The sequence below is a fragment of the Anser brachyrhynchus genome (genome assembly GCF_964034855.1).
Source record: "Anser brachyrhynchus genome assembly, chromosome: 3".
NCBI classification, from domain to species: Eukaryota; Metazoa; Chordata; class Aves; order Anseriformes; family Anatidae; genus Anser; species Anser brachyrhynchus.
In genome coordinates this window covers 68,937,768-68,957,983 of record NC_137696.1, presented here as the reverse complement: position 1 = coordinate 68,957,983, position 20,216 = coordinate 68,937,768, and the positions used below count along the sequence as shown (strand labels likewise).

General features: G+C 41.2%; 1 protein-coding gene across 4 annotated transcripts in view; it reads left to right on the top strand.

The window, feature by feature from the left end:
- RSPO3 (R-spondin 3) overlaps window positions 1–20,216 on the top strand; it is a 61,028-nt gene that overhangs the window by 32,897 nt on the left and 7,915 nt on the right. Inside the window, exons 2-5 of one of the 4 annotated variants that reach the window (XM_080586837.1) lie at window positions 2,214–2,405; window positions 3,888–4,034; window positions 6,381–6,578; window positions 10,894–15,885. In XM_080586837.1, the coding sequence (XP_080442963.1) occupies window positions 2,214–2,405; window positions 3,888–4,034; window positions 6,381–6,578; window positions 10,894–10,940 (584 nt within the window). In that variant the 3' untranslated portion in view covers window positions 10,941–15,885. Of the gene's footprint in view, window positions 1–2,213; window positions 2,406–3,887; window positions 4,035–6,380; window positions 6,579–6,991; window positions 10,690–10,893; window positions 15,886–20,216 lie in introns of those variants that run through there. The other 3 variants (XM_080586835.1, XM_080586836.1, XM_080586838.1) reach the window with 3 other exon arrangements.

Here is a 20,216-nt window from a genome sequence, read left to right as displayed (position 1 = left end):
AAAGTGATCATCCATATTTTATATAGCAGCTTTGATGACAAATATTTTGTACTTCAGCTGCTTTTTCTTCTCTCTGTCAGACTTAATGAAGGAAAGTCATGGATAGTTTTTAAATAATGTCAGCTTCTTAGATCACGTTACGATGTCTGCCTTTGAAAGTAGCCTCATGCAAGAACCAAAACACAGGGCTGAGAGAGACAAGGACATTTTCATATGGTTAACTCTTAAAAGCAATTTTTTCAGGCTCTGAATTTCAGAATCAATACACTCTGCATTTTTGGAATCTTCTCAGAAGAAAAAAAAATTGCTCTGTGTTTAGTAAGCATTCACTACTTTGAGGTGAAAAACTACTTTGGTGGTACTACTTTGGTACTTTGAGGTGAACTCACTACTTTGGTGAAAACAAATCTGATAACTGATTTGGGATTGCAGCTTCTCACTACGCAGAATACTGTTTATTCTCATACGAATGCTGTGTCCTGGTCGTAAATACACTTCCCTCGAGGTTGTTCCACGAAGTGAGAGCCTCAGGGGCACAGAGAATTAGGTTCTTATGTTCTAATTGAAATTGTTTGTCCTAAGCAGGGCCAAGGATTTCGTTTTTCCTACCTGTTCAGTCCTACTGAGAGAAATAACCTTCATTCTGTATTCTGTTAATTAAAGAGAAAAAGTGAACTTGAACTCCTTTTGAGATTTCTCAGACTGTGATACTGGTCATTGAAATCTCAGAGTATAGAGGAGTGTCTTTCTCATTTCTGGGCCAAGTATTTTTGCCAAAACTGTAAGTGAACAAAGTACAGAGGTATTCCCTAACTTCCCTGCCACTAGGCAAACACCCCAGGAGCAAGAGCGGTGGTTTTCAACCTGTAAGCCATGGATTCATATGGGCTTCTGGTCCACTTCCAAGGGATCCACAGAAGGGAGCTGACAAAAGCAAGTTCATTTTGTATGCGAACTATTTATCAGTGTCTGCAGATAAAAATAAGTTCAGAACACTAAAACAGGTGATAAAAGTGTAGCACATGCATATTTATAATAATTTCACGGGCCTGAGGACAAGGCAGAACAGGAAGATGACAGTATTTACAAATAGGATTTACAAATATAAATGAGGACTGGATTTATTTTACATATAAAATATAATCAGATGTCTCAAGAGATTAGTTTACACTTAGAAAAATGTCTGGGTTTTTCACACAAGAAGAGGCCAAAAAAGAGGTGACACAGGCCTAGAGCTACTTGATGCTTAATTATCAAACTCCTATTTAAGAATGCAGCCAAGAATGAATTAGAAAGAGGTAAGAACTTCTACAGTACTGAGAGATAAAAAAACATTATTTGTTACCACTGAGAAGTAATTCACTGATTAATGTCTGCTACTGGAAATACAGCTTGCAATATCTCCCTTTTTTTCTGCTACTTCTAAATAAGAACTGGATAGTCTTAAGCAGTCAGTGTACTAAGTTTTCCTTTCGTTGTCTGAAGAATTAGAACAATCCAATTGAAAAGAAAATATAATCCTACCTATGCTCCATGCTGGGATTGGAGCGGGGTAAATGCCACAGTTAAGTCTGAACATCAGGTTGTAATTGTTAGAGATTAAAAACATGCCAGAGAGAACATTCCAGGGGAAGAAGGAGGGTGAGAAGGATGGCTCTCCTGTGTCTTTTTATTAGAGCAAATTAGCATTAGATCTAACAGGGGCATATTCTGCACAGCAGAACTCAATCAAAAGACATTTAGTCAATGAAGGAAATGATATACTGGGTTGTTTTTTAATCATCCGGATTTGAAAAGCAAATATATATGAACGTGTATTTATCTGCTGAGCTAAGTGCATACAAGGTTAACTGAAGAAGCAGCAGGAAAGCCACTGGAAATAACTATAAGAAAAATAAATGTTCTCTAGGATGCTGCTGTTCTACAAAATCTATTTCAAATTTAACTTGCACTTTGTTATTTCTGCAAGATGTGAGCACATCAGCTGAGCTTCTCATTTTTATGCAGGTGAAGTAATCACTGAAATGAAATGTTGGGTCATAAAAGATGCAAGAAAAAAAATGAAGCAATCTTTAAGAGCTGTCAGAGGAGAGGAGGATGGTCCACCCTTCCGAGTACAGAGGAACCATTATGCTCTGGTTCTTTGGAAAGAAATTGTCTAATTTCTTATTCTCTTCCCTCCCCACCCTGTTTTTTAATGCTTGTCTTTGCAGTGCATCCTAACGTGAGCCAGGGTTGCCAAGGAGGGTGTGCTACGTGTTCGGACTACAACGGATGCCTGTCATGTAAGCCCAGACTCTTTTTTGTTCTGGAGAGGATCGGCATGAAACAGATTGGAGTATGTCTTTCCTCGTGTCCAAGCGGATACTATGGGACACGGTATCCTGATATTAATAAATGTGCAAGTAAGTGCTGGGGAAAGGGGAAGCACATCGATTTGTTTGTTCTCTTTTGAATGCTCCTTAGGAGTCAAGTCAACAGAGAAGCAGGAGGACAGGCCGAGTCTTTATTTGTTCAGTTCTGTTATAGCAGTGCAATAAATATTAACCTGAGCAAGGAGCTGGGTTGAAAAAAATCACAAAAGTGCTTAAAGCACGTGGGTTCCAGCTCTGCCTGAGTGACTTGCCTAGGAGCTGGGAGGTGGCCTCCTTGTCTACACCCTGATACAGAAGTGGAGCACGGGCAGGTGATAGGCACTGCCCTCCAAAGCCAGGGGCAGCAAGGCTGAGCAGCTGTAGCTCTGACAAGCAGAGGCTGAGGGCCACTGATCCTCAGGGGCTGGGGCAGCTTAACTCACTGGCCTTCCCCCGAGATGTGGAGAGAAGGTGGCACTCTGTGGAGATGCGCTTTGCCCTGGTCTCCTTATAGCTTACCTCACAAGCAGTGTAAATGTCTGTACCAGCTGGCAAGGTCTCAGACTGATTTGGGGGAGGTTAACAATCCATGTTGCCTCTGGGCTGGGAGACAGAGGACTCAATTCTATTCTTTACCATTTGGACAACATTTTGACCCTACTGTGTATTTTGAACCATAAATGAACTGGAAAAGATTGTAATAGTATTCTCATTCCCCTCCTTTCCCTCCCTCCTGTGATTTTTGTTGTTGAGTTCAGTTTTTATCCCCACAGGTAATATAAAAACATACATGCGACAGCCAAGTCACTCTCCCAGATTTTACCTGGTTATAAAAGTTATTTAATGAACAGACCCCAGAGTAAAATCTTACAGAGTAACTTGACACTGTAAAGTACTTGCTCACTTTTTAGCAGTGTGTGGCCTTACATATCAGACACGAGCTGTGTCATACACAAGTTTTTGCTTATGTCTTTTAAAAATACTTGAGAACTGGAAAATATATTGTTAATGCCATTTTGGGTAATCATATAGAGGATGCATGAAATACTACGGGATTGCTGATCAAACATGAGAAAATCACTTAAAATATGAAAATTACATTGACACAAAACATGTTTTACTTCTTCTGGATAAATGGAGATAAATAGTGTGGAACTGGGTCCAGGACATGTAGCTGGTGGAGTTAGTTATTACCTATGCTATGTCAAGGTAGATCATAAGTACTCTATTGTTATTCTGATAAGCTGTGCTCTGCTTTCAGTTTGCACAGGTCTGCAAGAATAAAAGTGTGTGACCACTCAGCATCAGGCCATCCTTATTAAACTCCGACTCATACTAAGACCACTTGTTGCTCCCCTCAATGCATGTACAGGGCATAGGGAAGATCTAAAAATAATTTTTTACCTTTGAAGACTGTTTTGCAATGCTAGAGTCATGTGAAGTGGTTTTGCCTTGAATTTTAGTGTGTGTGAAAGAGCCCATGGTTTTTCACGGCAAAGATCATCAACGTCGTTGTGCCTGTTTGCATTTCAGAATGTAAAGCTGACTGTGAAACCTGCTTCACCAGAAACTTCTGCACGAAGTGTAAAAGTGGGTTTTACTTGTACAGTGGAAAGTGCCTTGAAAAGTGCCCTGATGGGCTGGAAGCCAACAACCACACGATGGAGTGCGCTAGTATCGGTAAGTCTGGCCCCGTCGTGTAACTGCCTGATCCTCTCTGGTTTCCTCAGGGGAGTAGGGAATCTGTGGAGGGCACGAGCTGCAAGATCAGTCACAGCACCAGGGAAGGGCAACTTAAATCTGCCCTGGACTTGTTCTGCATCACAAGGTGTATTCCTCCGCACAGCAAACTCATGACATTTCACAAAAGGCAAGCTTGGCTGTGCCCCAAGACACAGCCCTGAAGCTAAGAGCAGTTCTGCCTCAGGACATATGGCCCATGTCATCCCGCCTGTGTGGCCTACCCTGAGGTAGAAGGACATCCATCCCTGGCGTGAGCTGTTACTGCGTTATGCAGCATTGCTAACATCAAAGGTTCAAAAATCCCGAGCCAGGCCCCACACCTAGTTTAAAGATTAAAATACTAACTGCTTTGCTTTCGGTCCCTTATGCTACCTGACCCTTCAAAGCATGTGTACAACAGCATTTTGAAGCTTACCTTCCCAGAGGCAAAGTCTAGAAGCTAAAAAATTAACATAAAGATGAAATTCCAAATGATATTTTTGTATAATCACCTGACTGCGGACAGCGAGGATTAAAACAAAACGCCGAATAGCACGGCGCTGTCAGCGAAGGAATGAGACTGGCGGCACTGCTGCAGTGACTCACGGCTGCAGAGACGAGAACCGCTTTTGTATCTCTTCAGCCTCTGACTCACAAGCTCCGATTATTCACAGCCAGGGTGAGTTTGGAGGTCACCACACCTAGCTGTCTGCTCCATCCCTCCGCCACCCCTGCAGCTGAAAGCAGAAAGAGTGACGTGTTTGCCTGTGGGCTGCTGCAGTTCACATCCCCTGCCACGGGCACGCTGAGGCTGCGGCAGGGCTCAGCTTATTTTAGTGCACGGGCTGTGAATTGTGGTGGCTGCGGGCTGTGAGCTGTGGCGGGAGCGGTAACCTCTTCAGCCACCAGCAACCAGGGAGCACTTAGGCGCAGCCTGGCGGTGATGGAAATCTCCTCCCCCACGGCGTCGTGCACATAACTCTCCCTGGCACGGCCTGTTTTGCAGGGCAAGCGATGCAGGAGTAAAAATAATGTGCAGTAGGTTTTTGCTTATTAGTTCAGGTGGTAGTGATGGTTTTTATGGTTTTATTTTCTAGCAAAGACTTTCATCTTTGAAAGCAATTCAGAAAATCATTTTTGTTCCTTGGTGGCTGTTTCCAAGAGCTGTAGACTTAGCTGCTTTAACAATGACTCAGTCTCAACTCGGAAAAGCCATTTAAAGCTACAGAGGAAAAACAGAACCTTTTTGTGCACGTGAAGGCCAATTATTTTAACAGGAGAGCTCCAGTGTAATATTAAAAACAAAATGACCCACATGACGATTCACTGGAGGAAGGCTCAGAGATTGCCTGAGGTCAGTTATAGTTTTAGGTTTTGAAAAATTTGAAAGTAAATTCTGGAGCTGGAAAAATGTTGACTTACAAATTCCTCCTGACAGAAGGGCAAGAATCCCTTCCTTCTTTAGAGGAGTTTTATAGTCTTAAGCACACATGGGAATATAAATATAAGTGCTTACTACTTTTTGTTAAGAGAAGGATACTGAGGAGATGGCACAAGAGTAGCATAGCTATTAAGAGCATGTTTTGAAACTCCAAGGGTTGCTCCCATTTTTGTCTATATTTTTAGGGCAAGTGTCCATCTGCACACCTTTGAGTTCCCAATAGTAGAGGATGTACATTCAGATCACTGTAGTTTAGAAACTGCAACCTGTACTTTTCTTAAAAGATTACATCCCTCTGCTTTGCCTACTTAAACATTGTATTTGTTACAGATGTTGGCTCTTTCATTATTTAAGTTGAATACCAAGCAGGAGATAACCAAAGATGCTTGATTCTTAATGTAATGTCTTTTGATATCAGTTGTTTCATTATAACTCTATTTATTTCCAAATGCAATACCTCTGAGAACAACCGCAGCAGTTTGACACAATGATTTCAATCTTCTGTCACACCAAAGTTTAATTCTGCTGAGGTTATAAGGATCTATATCTCCACAAAACCAAAGCAACCTCAGAACAGGCCCTAGTAGCTGATTTCACTGAAACGAATTCTTATGTTGTTGCCCTATTTCAGGAACAGAATTACAAAACAGTGGGTACAAAAGAGCATCTGACATAATTGTTTGACGTTATTTTATGTAATATACCTTCAGCAGCCCAAATTTACCCAATTCACTGCTGCAAATCCTGATTAATTCCATTAATTTGTGCTACCTTTTGGCTGATGCAGAATAAAATGAATGTACCATATGCATTATGTATACAAAGGTATTGGCCAGGCTCAGCTTGTCCTATGTTTGTTGCAGTGCACTGTGAAGCTAGTGAGTGGAGTCCATGGAGCCCTTGCACAAAGAAAGGAAAAACATGTGGTTTCAAAAGAGGAAATGAAATAAGGGTCAGAGAGATCGTACAACATCCATCAGCAAGGGGCAATCCTTGCCCAGCTACAAGCGAGAGCAGAAAATGTATTGTACAAAGAAAGAGATGTCAGAAGGAAGGAAAAGGTACCACATTATCATCATCATAATTTGAGATTGGTATTGTGCTTGTTTAATAATTCACATCTGAATTCCCAGGCCTTGACTGCTGGTTTCACCAAAGTTCCCATTGATGTGGTGTTCTTTGGGCTGGAGAGAGCTGTGCCCTTGCCTGCAGTAAATAAAGTCTTAATGCTGCTGAGAAAATGCGCTTTGTGTGATCTAGAGAGGACAGGGCGGGCTGGATGGGAAGGCGCATTCTCTCTAAGTTCTGCTGAAAGAACTGCCAAGATGAGGGGTTGCATGTGGAGCTCAGAGCAAAAAGGTCTGTCGTAAAACATGTCATGGTGGGAGTTGTTTGTTGGGTATCAGGCAGTCAAATTTTATGCTTCAACCACAGGATTCCTCTAAACTGGTTCCTATTTCATGCTCCCCTACAGGTATGCCCATAATTCTTGCAATTACAGTGCTGTGGCCTCTCTCCCACCCTGACCTCTTTGTAATAGCTTTGGCTGAACAACGTGGCCTGATCCTGCCATCTACATCTGGCTTGCAGAGTCCCAGTGTAGGGGAAAGACCACAACATTGCTTGGCAGCCAAGGGACACTCCACTTGGTTTTGCCCAGTTATCAAGAATGCCAGCAGAACTGCCCCTCCACATGAGCCAGCGTGTCAGCCTTATTCCCCATCACAGGACCTTGTGGATGCCATCCAACATGGTTAAGAAGTGTATGAAACAATAATTTATACAAATTCTACCCAATAGAGATTGTTATTCAATATTCTCCCCTTAATGTAGCAGGGAAGTTACTTGCTCTGTCCCCAGTGCAGTTACTGTGGTTGACACAGGATTGCCACAGGAACATTTCCTTTTCACCGTCTCTCCCATTTTCCCCACCCTTCCCGTTTCTCCATCCCTTCTATTTCCCCTAAACCTTTCAAACTCAAAAGCAGGTTTTCTTCTATTTTGAGGATGAGTGGAAGGGGTGCAGCAGCTGAATGTGTGTGAGCCAGCATGAGCTGCTGGTACCAAGAAGTAACTTAGTGTTTATTGTTAAATTATCACTAGGATTGCTGCAGATTACTTGTAGAAATATAAAAGGATTTGGGAGCTGGTAATCCTTTTGAAGGTTGGCTTGTTCCCTCAGGATATACCTCATGAGGAGAGAAATGTTAGAAGGAGGATGTTATGAAGCAGAGAGCTTCAGGTGCCTCTCCCTCACTGAAGAACTGGCTAGATTGACTGATTTATGGGAACCTAAGATTTCACCTTCCTGAGGTTGATTCAGCCTCCCTGTGTCTAGCAGTGCCTTGGAGAGGTAGAGCAGTGTGGCTGCCTCAAGGGAGCAGCCAAGGCAAACTATTTACAGATTCCCTCATTCTTAAGACTCTATCTTCAAAATGTCCATGAAGATTACACTTCTGCTCCTGCACAGCAGCACAGCTTGAAAAACACAGCCCTGTTAGCCCACTGTAACTGGACAAAAAGTGTAATTTTTTTAATACCGGTTACTTTTGCTAGAGCTGAAAATATAATTCCATACTTTAATTTTGAAATTGAAAACTGTTGGTTTTCTTTGAAGTGATAATGATGTCGTGTATTTGTCATGGCAATTTGGCAACATCTTCAGATTGGACAAAATATTTCTTTTTGAGAAATATTTGCTGTTCTTGTGTAGTAAGTACTTTAAAAGAAACTCCTCATGTATTTTACTGTCAATTCTTGTTTTATGGGACCTTAGCCAAGCCATATTTGAAAAATACTGCATACCACAAGAATTCCTTTAAAATTGTGAATCGTCTTTTTTCCTGCAATATGCATAAAACTGTTTTGTTTTTCTTCCTCTTGAACAAGTCGCAGACTACATCCTAGCCTGTTCTACTCTTGGTAGACAATTCCTAAGAAACAAATACGGCCAGATGTAGTAACCTATATTCCAACACTACCTGTGCCCTTAGGATTTGTGTGTCTATGGCTGAGAGTCTTTTTTTTTTTAATATTCTGAAATCCACCACTGTACAATCCTTTGTAACACTAACCACAGATGTCTTACTCACTTTTGTACACCTTCAGAGGGAGATGAATTTATTAAAAAAAAAAAGAAAAAAAAAAGATAATCCTTAATAAAACCACGGAAATTCACACCTAAAACATTAGGTTAAAACAGCTTGAAGGGATGGATTATGGTGACACAAGCCAGGAAACTGAGAATTAAGCTAAAGGTTTTCCTTATGTTCCTACTGGAGTAGGGAAATGAAGCTTTCCAACTTAATCTCCAGGCAACTTATCTTACTTACTGTCACTGTCCCATATTACTCCAAGAGAAACCTCTGTTCCCCTTTGAACATGAGAGTGCTGGCTGGCGCAAGAAGCCAAGCCAGGCTCTGTTCTTATGGCTAGCTGGTCCAGTCAATGAAGGGAGGACAAGTTAACAACAAAAACTCTTTTGGACAGAGAAGGGAAAGTAAATACTTACTGTTAATCAATTTTGAAAATACTGTTTGGCCTTGTACAACTCCACGTTGCTGCCTGGGAGTTGCTTTGGAGCCTAGCTTCCACAGCTCTGGCTTGAAGTCTGGCGGCAGAGCTGGCCATTACCGACAGCGCTGCTAATGATCTTCCCTCCGCAGCAGCAAAGACAGAGTTAGCTTGGTCAGCCTCTGCCGTTTCCACGTTGAATACATGTCTGTGGCCGAGGGAGTAAGGGCAAAGACCACATGATGACGGGGTATGTCCGTCACAGATGCCTCAATGACTTTGCTCAAGAAGTTGAGATCAGAGACAGGATGTTAGTCAGTTCAGTTGCTGCTATCTCACAGAAGAAAGAACATGTTTCTGGAACAACTATGCAAAGCAAGATAAAAAAAATGAAGACAGCTTTTTTTGTTTCCATCTGCGAGTGTGTCCTTAAAGCTGGTGCAATCTATTACAACTCGTTTTTTCCCCTCACTGGCTATTAAATTAAGTTTTACTGGGAGAAGATGCTAGGGTTTTTTTCCAGAATGAATGCAAAAAAAAGGGAATAATTAGATTACCAATAGCCTTACTAGACTAAAAGGTTCTTCATTTTAGCACTAAATTAGTTGGTTCCAATGTGTTTTGACATAGCAATTTGCATGTGTTTCACATATAGGCTCCTTTTATAATTCAGTCCAATTGAAACCTCACTGCAATTTATTTCATAATTGTCCTCGTTTAAACTCACAATGGACAGTTCTTTTTAGTCCACAAGAGTATATGATATCAATTTCCAGTTTCTTCTTCCTTTCTCTCCAGCATACTTCCATACTTCTGTGCCCTCAGCACAGTGCACTGCTGCTTTTACCTTTCTACACTTAACATCTTCTTGACTTCTGCACTGGCAGAAGGCATACTTTGATAGTCAACTCTTTCTAGTATCCATGTCCATAAATGGCGAATGTATTTTCAGATATATTGGAAAAGCATAGTTTGCAGAGCATGGGAAATGTTGTAAATTATCCATCAATCTTATTTGTTTGCTTTAATAAATGTCAGGTAAAAATGGGAGGTTAGCTGGGACTGAACAGAAAGTTATGTGGAGAATGTTCTCTTCCATTTGGATGTGGGGTCTTGGCTGAATTACTTGTGCTTGGCCAAACACAAGCAATTTGCAGCCCTTTTGGTCTGCAAATGGGTATGAGATTAACTGTTACTGGTCAAAAGACAAATGCCAGAACTGCATCCAGAAGTATGTGGGGAAGGAATTGCATGTTTTCATGCACAAGTAACTCTGCCAAGACCCCACATCCAAATGGAAGAGAATATTCACCACAAATATCAGTCCCAGCTAACCCCCCCACAGAGTAGTCACTTTTAAATGCTTTCAGATAACATTTTCTGATCAGTTGGAAGAGACTGAAAACACTCACCAAAAGACTAAGTGGGTAGTTACAAAAGGGGAAAGTATCTTAGAAAGCTGAGTATTATTCAGGCTAATAGGCTACATTGGTTACACAACTGTATTGTTGTAAACAAATAAATAATATATTTCAAATGTTTCCTGTTCATATATTCACTCATTTGTATGTTGGTGGCATTCAAATGTTCAAAGGAGAGAATGAATGCTAACTGTTTCCATTCTGTGCAAACACAAACCAATGAAAGGTTCTGTTCCGAAAAGGAAAAAAAAAAAAAAAAAAGCATTAGACGTGAAAAAAGAAAAAAAAAGTTGAGATGAATGTAGAATCACACATTTCTTTTTCACTGTAGAGTATAGTAATTGTCACCCCATACAGTCTGAAAGCAGGATGCTGTTATAAAAGAAATGGTTTGTGCTCTAAGGAGAATATAGATGTTACGGTGTGGTTTCTTTTTTGGTAGGCAGCAAGAATAAGACAGAAAGCAGAGCCTTTGAGTTGAGGAGCTGATTTCTAGATGCACACCGGCTGAAAGAAGGGAACTAAGGGAACAGGATTTTGTGTTGAGCAGTTTTAATGAAGGAAGCATATATGTTTGGGGGAACTATTAAAGCTATGCGTAAAAAAAATATGTTTCTATACTGTATTGTGTACACGTGAATATAAAAATACAGTTTTGATTTTAATAGCTAAGAAGGCTGATACTCAGGTCATCTCTGTTGTTTCTTTGAACTAGCTCCTCTAGCCTTTGTTGGTATGTGTCCACATAATGCTTCAAACATATTAATCAGATTATGTCTGAAAATGTCTTCAGTTGGCTATGGTGTGAGGAAGGAGTCCTATCAGGTGTCCATTAGGCTTCCAAAACCATCACTCAGCTAAAAATTCCAAGCCATTTATCAAGATTTTACTTTAGTTGAAAACAGTGTAACTTAATACTAACAAGCCTAAAATATTAGGCCATAAACTAATTGCATTCACTTAACTTAAACTCATTGAGTTACCCACCCTAATGTATACACTCTGATGCCATATGGATCCAGGTAAAAAGGAAGCACGGAAGGCTCTAACAAAGTTGGCCCTTTAGTATGGAAAGGAAAGGAAAAAGGGAAAAGGAAAAAGGAAAAGGGAAAAAGGAAAAGGGAAAAAGGAAAAAGGAAAAAAATGCTAAAAATTAGATGTTTATGTCTAAGCAAGTTATTGATGGGTCATGTTAAAGGTGTGATACTGCACCCGGGGAGGAGGATTCATGGTCCCGTTAGATGGATTCTGAGAAGGGCAAAATGATTTACTCCCTGAAAGTGCCCTTTTTTCCCCTCAGTTACTGCTAAGTACAGTCTAGGGTGAGTGATGTGGCCTTTTACCTGCTAACTTCTACATATTTTGAATTAAATGACAATTTTTCCCCATTTGCAGTGTAATGACTTTGTAACACTGCAAAATCTAACCCAGGGTTCACCCAGGCTGACTCAGTAAGCAAGGCAAGCGTGTGTCAGGGGATCCATGGGTCAGCCAAAGTAAAACAAAAAGTAGACCTGAAAAATACTTGTTTGCAATACTCATTTCATTAAGTGCTGGCAAAATCAGGGTTAGAGCAGTGTTTTGTTGTGTTTGTTGATAAACATCTATTAATGGCTGGACACCTGCTTATTCAAAGGTGAATTCTCTTTTACAGAGCAAGCTATAAGTAGTCTGGTCCTAACCATTCCACACAGTAAAGAGAAAGTCTGTTCCCAGGGTAAGGGAAGCCCAAGGCAGGCCAACAGTTTCCCAGTGTACTATTTTTAATCAATTTTTTTCTCAAAAACAAACAAACAAACAAACAAAAGAAAATAAAAAGGCAATTCTGGACATTTTTGATGCTTGGAATTTTTATTTAACCATATTTAAGTCTTAAGCATAGCTACATGGGTAAAGTAAGATATTCCAATCACAGCTCATCCTGAAAGTCACATCCTCTCCCTTATGTAGAGCTCGGTGACATTTGAAGCAAAAGGACTGGAGCATGTGAGCCACAGAGACATTGCAGTGCACAGTTCTCTAGTCTAACTGTGAGAGATGGGGTGTCCTGTGTGAAGGTCACTCGTGTGGTTATGGTTAATGACCTTACTCCATGGCAGGTCACAGGACTTCTGAAGCTTCAAGATGAACACAAAGCTAATTACTGCATCCTCGTGTTTACATTCTGCATACGCCAATGGGTCATAACTCTGGCCTTTGCAGGCCTGAGTTACTATAATTGAGGAATCTGTCTTGTAAAGAGTTTGGTTGTTTATTTTCTGTTTATTCCTGCCAAGAGGACCTCTCATTTCCTTTCCTCGTAGGGGTTTTGACTCTTTAACTTTAACACATTTCCAGCCTCCAAGAGTAGGGCTGTTGAGACTGGGAATCCATTACCTCCAGCATCAAGAGAAATAGCTTTCTGGAAATATTTTGAGCAAGGCAGGATGTAGACAGCACAAGGCTGCCTGCCACCACTGGCCAGCACAAATAGGTGCCATCTAGAAAAGAGACCAGGGTGAGAAGGGTTAAGAAGGGAAAAAGAGGATCGGTATGAGTCAGAGAGATTTGTGAATCCAAAATAGCTAATAATCAAGGATGTACTGGCACTAGAATTCAAGGGCTGAAAAGATAGGAAAAAGCTATTTCTAAACTTTAATCATAGCACTTTCCAAATTTAATCATGGTTAAGCACTTCTGAAAGTCATGTTAGGTAACTAGCTGCAAACTGGGACCTTAAAATCTGAGCTAATTAATAGAAATACTGCATTTTGCTACAGGTACGTTTACTTTGTGTTAGTGTGAACATTAAATTCTCATCGTACCTCCCAGTTCTGACAGACACATATACACTGTGCAAGCAGGTAATACAAACACGCCATGTGCCTCTGCACATACATTACTATGCACTGTGGCAGTCCTGTCAAATCTGGGAAAGAAGTGGGTGGTCAACTGTTCCTGTAAGGAAAGTGAATCAGAAAAAAAAAAAAAAAAAAAAAAAAGCTGGCTGCATTCTTCTATTAAAGTGTGGATGACACGACACGAGAGCTTCCCTCCTCAGATCACCAAACCAAATAAGGGATAGCAGTCAGCTCTTTTTCTCTTTCTGATCTTCCCTTCTGGAGACTTCTTGTGCTCCAGAAGTGGTTGGCAGGCTATCTTTTAGATGTCTGAGCTCTGTAGCGAAAACAGGAGGTCACCAAGTCCTCTCCCTCCACCCTTCCAAAGTGCCCATCAGGTATTCATTCAGCACCAAACGTCCCCCACCTTTCAGTCCTGAATAGAAATGTTTGGAATCAAGAAGAGTAGCTACAGTTTTAGAAGGTGAAATCTGCAGCTATGTCTACGCTGCTAAAAAAATGCAGGCAAAGTTGCATTCCCTGACCACAAGGTAAAGGAGCATCGTTTGGTCTGCATCCAGACTAGCTGGGGCTATTCTGCTGATTTGGCTGAGGGAAGAGAGAGAGCTGCTGCAGGCCAGAGTCCCACACCAGTGCAGACACAAAGGGGCCTGCCTGCTCTCTGCCCTTCTTTCCTTGCTTATCATACTTTGCTAATCCATGGCACCTTCTCCTTTGGTGGCATCATATCACTGTGTTTCAGGGAGACAAAAATAGGAAACTTTGGCTACCATCTCCACTCAGGTGCAGGGGAGAGATCACTTGTGAAAGAGCAGAGTACCATTCTCTCTAACCCCACATCACTTCCTTGGTCTGCCTGCATATCCTCATTTATCCATCTTTCCCTCCACTTCTCAAGGCTGATACTTCCAAAGTCCTCACCCTAACTTCTAGCAATTTAAGGAGCTCTTCCTGAGGGACATATTTGTCACAGCTGGAATAGGAAATCGTCCTCTTCAAGGCTGTGTGCCATGGCAAAATACCTTGACAACTTCTTTCTCTTGACTCCACAGAAGACCACAGCAAGCTTTTTACTTGTCTTAGGGCAATATTCCCACAAAGTAAAGATGTAGGGAAGTGGCTACTGACAGCAAGGCTCACTCAGCCCTTGCCATCTGGAGATCTAAACCCCTCACCATTTTGGCTTGTATGACCTGGAAAGAAGAACATACGCAAGAAAGCAGTTTGGTAGTACATCTATTGAATTTAGTCCAAGAATGCAAAATATCTGGGGTATGTGAGCTACAGAGTAAATCAGGCAGTGGGTGTTTCAAGCCTGATGGTGATACTCACAGTACTGTTTAATCAGCTAAATCCTGGACTGTGGAACACTTCCATGTATAGCAATGCTGTTATAACACTGCAAATTGTGGAAAGCAATGGCACTCATTCACTATTGTATTAGCTGCCTAATTCTTTTAAAGGGCCTGATCCAAGGCCCACTGAAATCCCATTGACTTCAGAATACTTTGGACCTAGCTGTAAAGAAGAGATTTTCAACATTCCTTTGTAACAAAGTGAAAACAAGCACTTTTTGGCTGCAGTTTCTCCTCATCTTTCTGGGTATTTGTCTGTTCTTCCCCACCCAGGCAGCTCTGTTTGCTTTTCCCCAGCCGGGTCTCTGGATCTCCAGTCTCCTTGTCTCTCTCAGCACACTCCCCTTGCCAGCTCTGACACCTGTTGTAGCCTTTGGTCTGCTTAAGCTGCCACCTCCCAGCTCTCTTCCAGACTCATAGCTCTGAAAAAGAAAACACTTGCTGCCATAACGTTTCATTATAAAGTTCCAAAGGAGCTTCAGGTTGTTACCAATGAGATAACATCCAGTGTTGTTATCAGAGACCATAAAGATCAGGCAAGAGGTTGTGGGAATCTCCATCACAGAAGATTTTTAAAGAGGTTAAACAAACATCCATCAGAGACAGTCTGAGTATAGTAGTCCAGCCACAGAGTCCAGTAAGGGACTAGATAATGCTTTGATAGGCTTCCCTACATTTCTGAAATTACCACAAAATGTCCATGAAATTTCTTCACGCCTATTGCCTTCTGTAAGGCTTCCACAGAGAGACAGCACATTGCACATTTACAGAGCAAAAGTTCAAGTATCTATTCATTGACATCAAAATGAAGCCTCCTGCTGCCTTTACCAAGTTCAGATTTTCTTTTGGGCCTGAAGCAGGGAATCAAAACCAACTTTCCTTCTATTTTGTTCAGTGTATGCATCCTGCATTGCTGGTATATCTGCCATGTTCCTCTTTGCATTTACCTGCTTTGAACCATTGTTATAGAGAGTATAGGGCTGGATTTTCTTGGAGAAAATTTCAGTGGGCATGTCACATTAATTCACCAGAGATGTAAGCTAGCTCCACTCTGCCAATGAAGCTATGTATATTTTAAAAGCAGGTGAGGATATGGCCCATGAGGAGAATATTGTTGCATGTTTAGGCTTGAGAAAAAGAGAGAAAGAGAAGAAAGAGAGAAAGAGAGAGAGAGAGAGAAAGAAAGAGAGAAGGAAAGAGAGAAAGAGAGAAAGGAAAAGAGAAAGAGAGAAAGAAAGAGAAAGAGAAAGAAAGAAAAAGAAAGAAAGAAAAAGAAAGAAAGAAAAAAGAAAGAAAGAAAGAAAGAAAGAAAGAAATAGAAAGAAAGAAAGATAGAAAGAAAGAAAGAAAGAAAGAAAGAAAGAAAGAAAGAAAGAAAGAAAGAAAGAAAGAAAGAAAGAAAGAAAGAAAGAAAGAAAAAGGAGTTAATGTTAAGAACTGATGCAAACAATAATTTTTGCTAATTTTTGTTGAAGTCATTTTGCAGTGGCAAGAAAATAAAGAGAAGAAAGAAGATCATTTGTCATAACAGTTCTTTGGCCATGTCTTTAATGCAAAATTCAGAAAAAGCATTTCCAAAATTTTCTATTTTTGGTTCCTTGAAACAAGAAATGATAGTAAAAGGGTTGACCAGTGGTCCACGAATGAATCATATACAGGCAAGAATTTAATGATTAACTGTGGGGATTTTTCTACCGTTTTTTGGCTTATAAGCAAAATGACCTAGTAATGAAATTTCTTGATTTTAACCTAATCCTCCCCAATATCTATGGCAAACAGTAGCCCCCGCATAAAGATTTACAGCTACAGTTATGTCTCTGCTTTGTTCTTAAGCATGTATTTACTTCTGCCCATTTGCTTTCTGAAATTCTCTCTCTCATTTGTCATCTGAAGAACTCCGTTTAAAAGGAAAACAGGCTTCAGACATGAAACACAGCTACATTCCTGAAACATGAGATGAACAACCTTTAATTCATGCAACCTTTCATTTACAGTAATGTTTAATGGATGGCCCAGTCTCATTATGGACAATGCCTCTCCCTGTCATTAGCCTACAGAAAGGTCTAAAACACTTAAGCATTTAAAGAAGCCCCGTTTCAGGCCCTGTACTCTCTCCTTTCCTCCCTCCCCCACTCCCCATCACCCTTTCCAACTTCCCTTGTTCTAAGTGCATAATCTAAACTCTGTACTCTGCAGATTGCACTTATTGTTGGCTTCAGGCTTGGAAGGACCCTTCTGAACACTTTTTATACAAACCCTAACAAGGTCACAGTTGGAAAAATCTCAGCTGGTGGACTTGGATCCCATGAGCTAGTCACCATTTATAATTAATATTAATGAATGGCAGACGACAGATGTTTATTGCTTAAGTAGAAATGTGCATTGCTAAACCAGAAGGATTCAGTTTAAATCCAGAGGAACTGACTTTATTTCTTGTAAAGATGTGGGTGGTGGGAGAGAATGCCAGTAGGAGATCTAGCCCGTGCTACCTTTAAGCATGAGCAAGGAAATGATACTCTAAAGGAGGATCCTGAGCGTTCTGTGTGATTGAAGCATGATGTTCAGTCCTTTAAAACATTAACTGAAGTAAGGAGGAGCCTTTCCATCCATTTCAACGGCTTTGATTTGTACCGGTAGTGGTTTTCATCTGTAGCTTCCAAAGCACTAACCAAAATCAAGGAAGTGTTATCTGCATTTTACAGTTGTGGAACATGAGGGGATTCCCTCATACAAAGACTGTACTAAGAAAAAAAGAGTCCACTACCAAGATGAAGGATCACATTCCCATCCACAGTCTATTTTAAGGTGTTGGATTTTTTTTTTCTTTTCCCAGTGTTCTTAAAGCAAACTAAAGCTATGAAAGCGAATCTCTTAAGTTTAAATCTGACATGGTGGAAGATGCAACACAGAGATGGAAGAGTCTCTGTGAATCCCTCTGAATTCTATAGGGCATTTTCAGGTTTAAGACTGATGGAACTTCTGTTTCGTAAGTGAAAGCAACTCATTCTTTCAGAGTACAGAAATTAACTGCCTCTAAGTGGAGACATACAAGAATCTTGGGTAACATTTGCAAAAGTACATGAAAAATTTGAAGTAACTTCTTAGAGTTTATGGTTGACGTTGGGATGGGGGTCTGTCTATTCATTGCACAACGCATCATACCTTTTTTAGTATCTTACATGGATACTGTAATGTATCCTTACACATATATTTTACAGGGATACATCTTACTATGTACGTATGCTCCAAGTGTTTACTTTTTTTTTTTTTTTTTTTTTTGTCCCTGAGATTTCTACACTTCTGTATAACAGCCTATGGAGTGTTTCAGACTATGTCATACCAGAACCTTGAAAAATATTATTGGTTTTAGTGGGGGTTGGCCTCAGGTGTAATAGAAGAGTGCTTAAGGAGTTTCTATCAAAAGCTGGCAGCAGTCAGGTTTGTAGAAACAGTGGGTAGTTTTGTTTGTGACTAATTTGAATATTCTTGGAGCAGGCGGGAAAGTGATTAGTTAGTTGGTTTTAAAGAGAGGCATGGGATTCTCTTTAATATAGTTGATTGGTGTACAGGTTCTTCTTCAGATGGAGGAAGGAGGTGGCTGGAAAGAGACTGCTGGTCCCCACAGTCCCAGTTTTCAGAGTCTAGAAAAGGTCCTGACTTCTTGCCATGCGTCCTACTAGAGGAAATGTCACTCACTCTGCTTTTGCTTCTGGTTCCCTTGAACCTTTCTGAAACCCTCCAGTTTGGCTCCTGTAACCGGCCCCATAGTATAGGCAGCACACACCCCACAGGCATGCTTACAGGTGTAATGCCCAGGCTTATTACCATTTTACCAGCACTGTTGTAACTCTCTTCAGGCACCCCCTGAGCACCAAGCAGAAAAACACACGCCTGCAGCAAGTTCTGCTGGCCTGCCATTATAGACTGCTGGGAACAGTGCCAGAGAGGACACAGCACAGATCTCCTGGTGGGGTGGCTAGGCGGTTACAAGCTTTCTTTAGTGCTGCCTGGTGCCCTGTGTCATGAGAGGCTGCTTTCTCATCCCAGTGGGAGCTGCATCTCATCTATCCTGTGGGCCATCTAACCTCATTCATACCGGATCTAAATGGCGTGGTGGTCAGTTTATAAAGTATACCAAATAAAGTGGACTCCAGTGATGCATCACCACATGCAATACTCATTCTTCACATTCCACTTCAAGCTACTCATAAAGCCGGCTGCTAACTTCAGTGTGCAAAGTCTGTGTTACTACAAACAGCTCTAGACTCACAGTTCATTCCCAGAGGGATTAAAAAAGAATAAACTTATCACATTCTTAGGAAAAAAAAAAAAAAAAAGCCTTGATAAAATTTACATGGACAATTTCTATCTGTGATTCATTTCAAATTGAAGACTTATGGGCAATGTTAAAATATTTGCATTCATTTTTTTTTATGCATGTCCTCCATGACCCCTTCTTAGAAATCTTTGTTTTTAGTATTTTATAGGTTTGAATTTTCCAAAGGAATGGAAAATACCAAATTGTCAAAGTCATCACATTTCCCAGAAATATGCTGATTTCAAGGAAGTCCCAGTGGAAAGCAGACAGGTTTTGAAACAACTTTGCCTTTGTGTTAAGTTTCTGTCTAGCGTTCTGCCAGTTTGTCTGTTGGGAGGGCCCTTGGCAGCCCACCTGGCAGGCTGACAAGGACTCAAGAGCCTGAAAACCTGAGATCCCTGTGAGAACATCTTGGTCACCTGAACTCCTCAAGCTTCATAGGGCTAAACTCTGAATCCCTTTGGCACAAAAAATTTCCTGAGCCTTTTTCAGAGGCCGCCCAGGACTCTTGGTATTCCCAATCCCCTTCTCCCCAAGCTGCTCTCTGCCTGCTGAGCTGCCAGGTATCTTCTCAGTAGGTGAGAAAATGTAGAGTGGCCAAAGTGAAATGTTTCATGACTGTTGTTGAAAGGGGACCTTTGCTGTCACTGATCTGTGTGAAATTTAGAAACCTGACCTGTCATTTTAAGGATGAAAATGTATTTGGAAATATTGGCATTTCCTTGAGAGGGGAAGATCAATGCTTCAGCCAGCTGAAATAGTACACAGATATTGGAAGCACTTAACAGAAAGAAACAGTCATTTTTCAACACCTTGCTTGTGAAAAATATCCTTGAAAGCAAATTCTCCCTTCATGTACACCAGAAAACAACCTTGGTGACCTCGGCATGTTTGAGCAGGTAGAACAGAGGGCAGAATCAGGCCTCTGGCAAATTGAAGTAATAGCACCCTGGCTCTGGGCTGATGATTTTGCTGAGTGGATCCATCAGGAGCTGCCTCCCGCGTATATATCAGCCTCTGCCGACTGGCTGATCAATCAGCCAGGCTGGCCAGGATTACCTGCGAAATGCACGGGGGCGCCCATCCACCTGTCAGCACAGGCATCACCCCAGGTGGGAAAGCAAACAAACGGAGCGCAGAGAAGACGGGACAAGTGAACCGTGCAGAGCAAGGCCAGCGTGGCATCCTGTTGACTCCCCGTCTTCCTTCATCTTCCTGGGGTATCGGGAAACTTAAAGAGATGTAAGGCTCC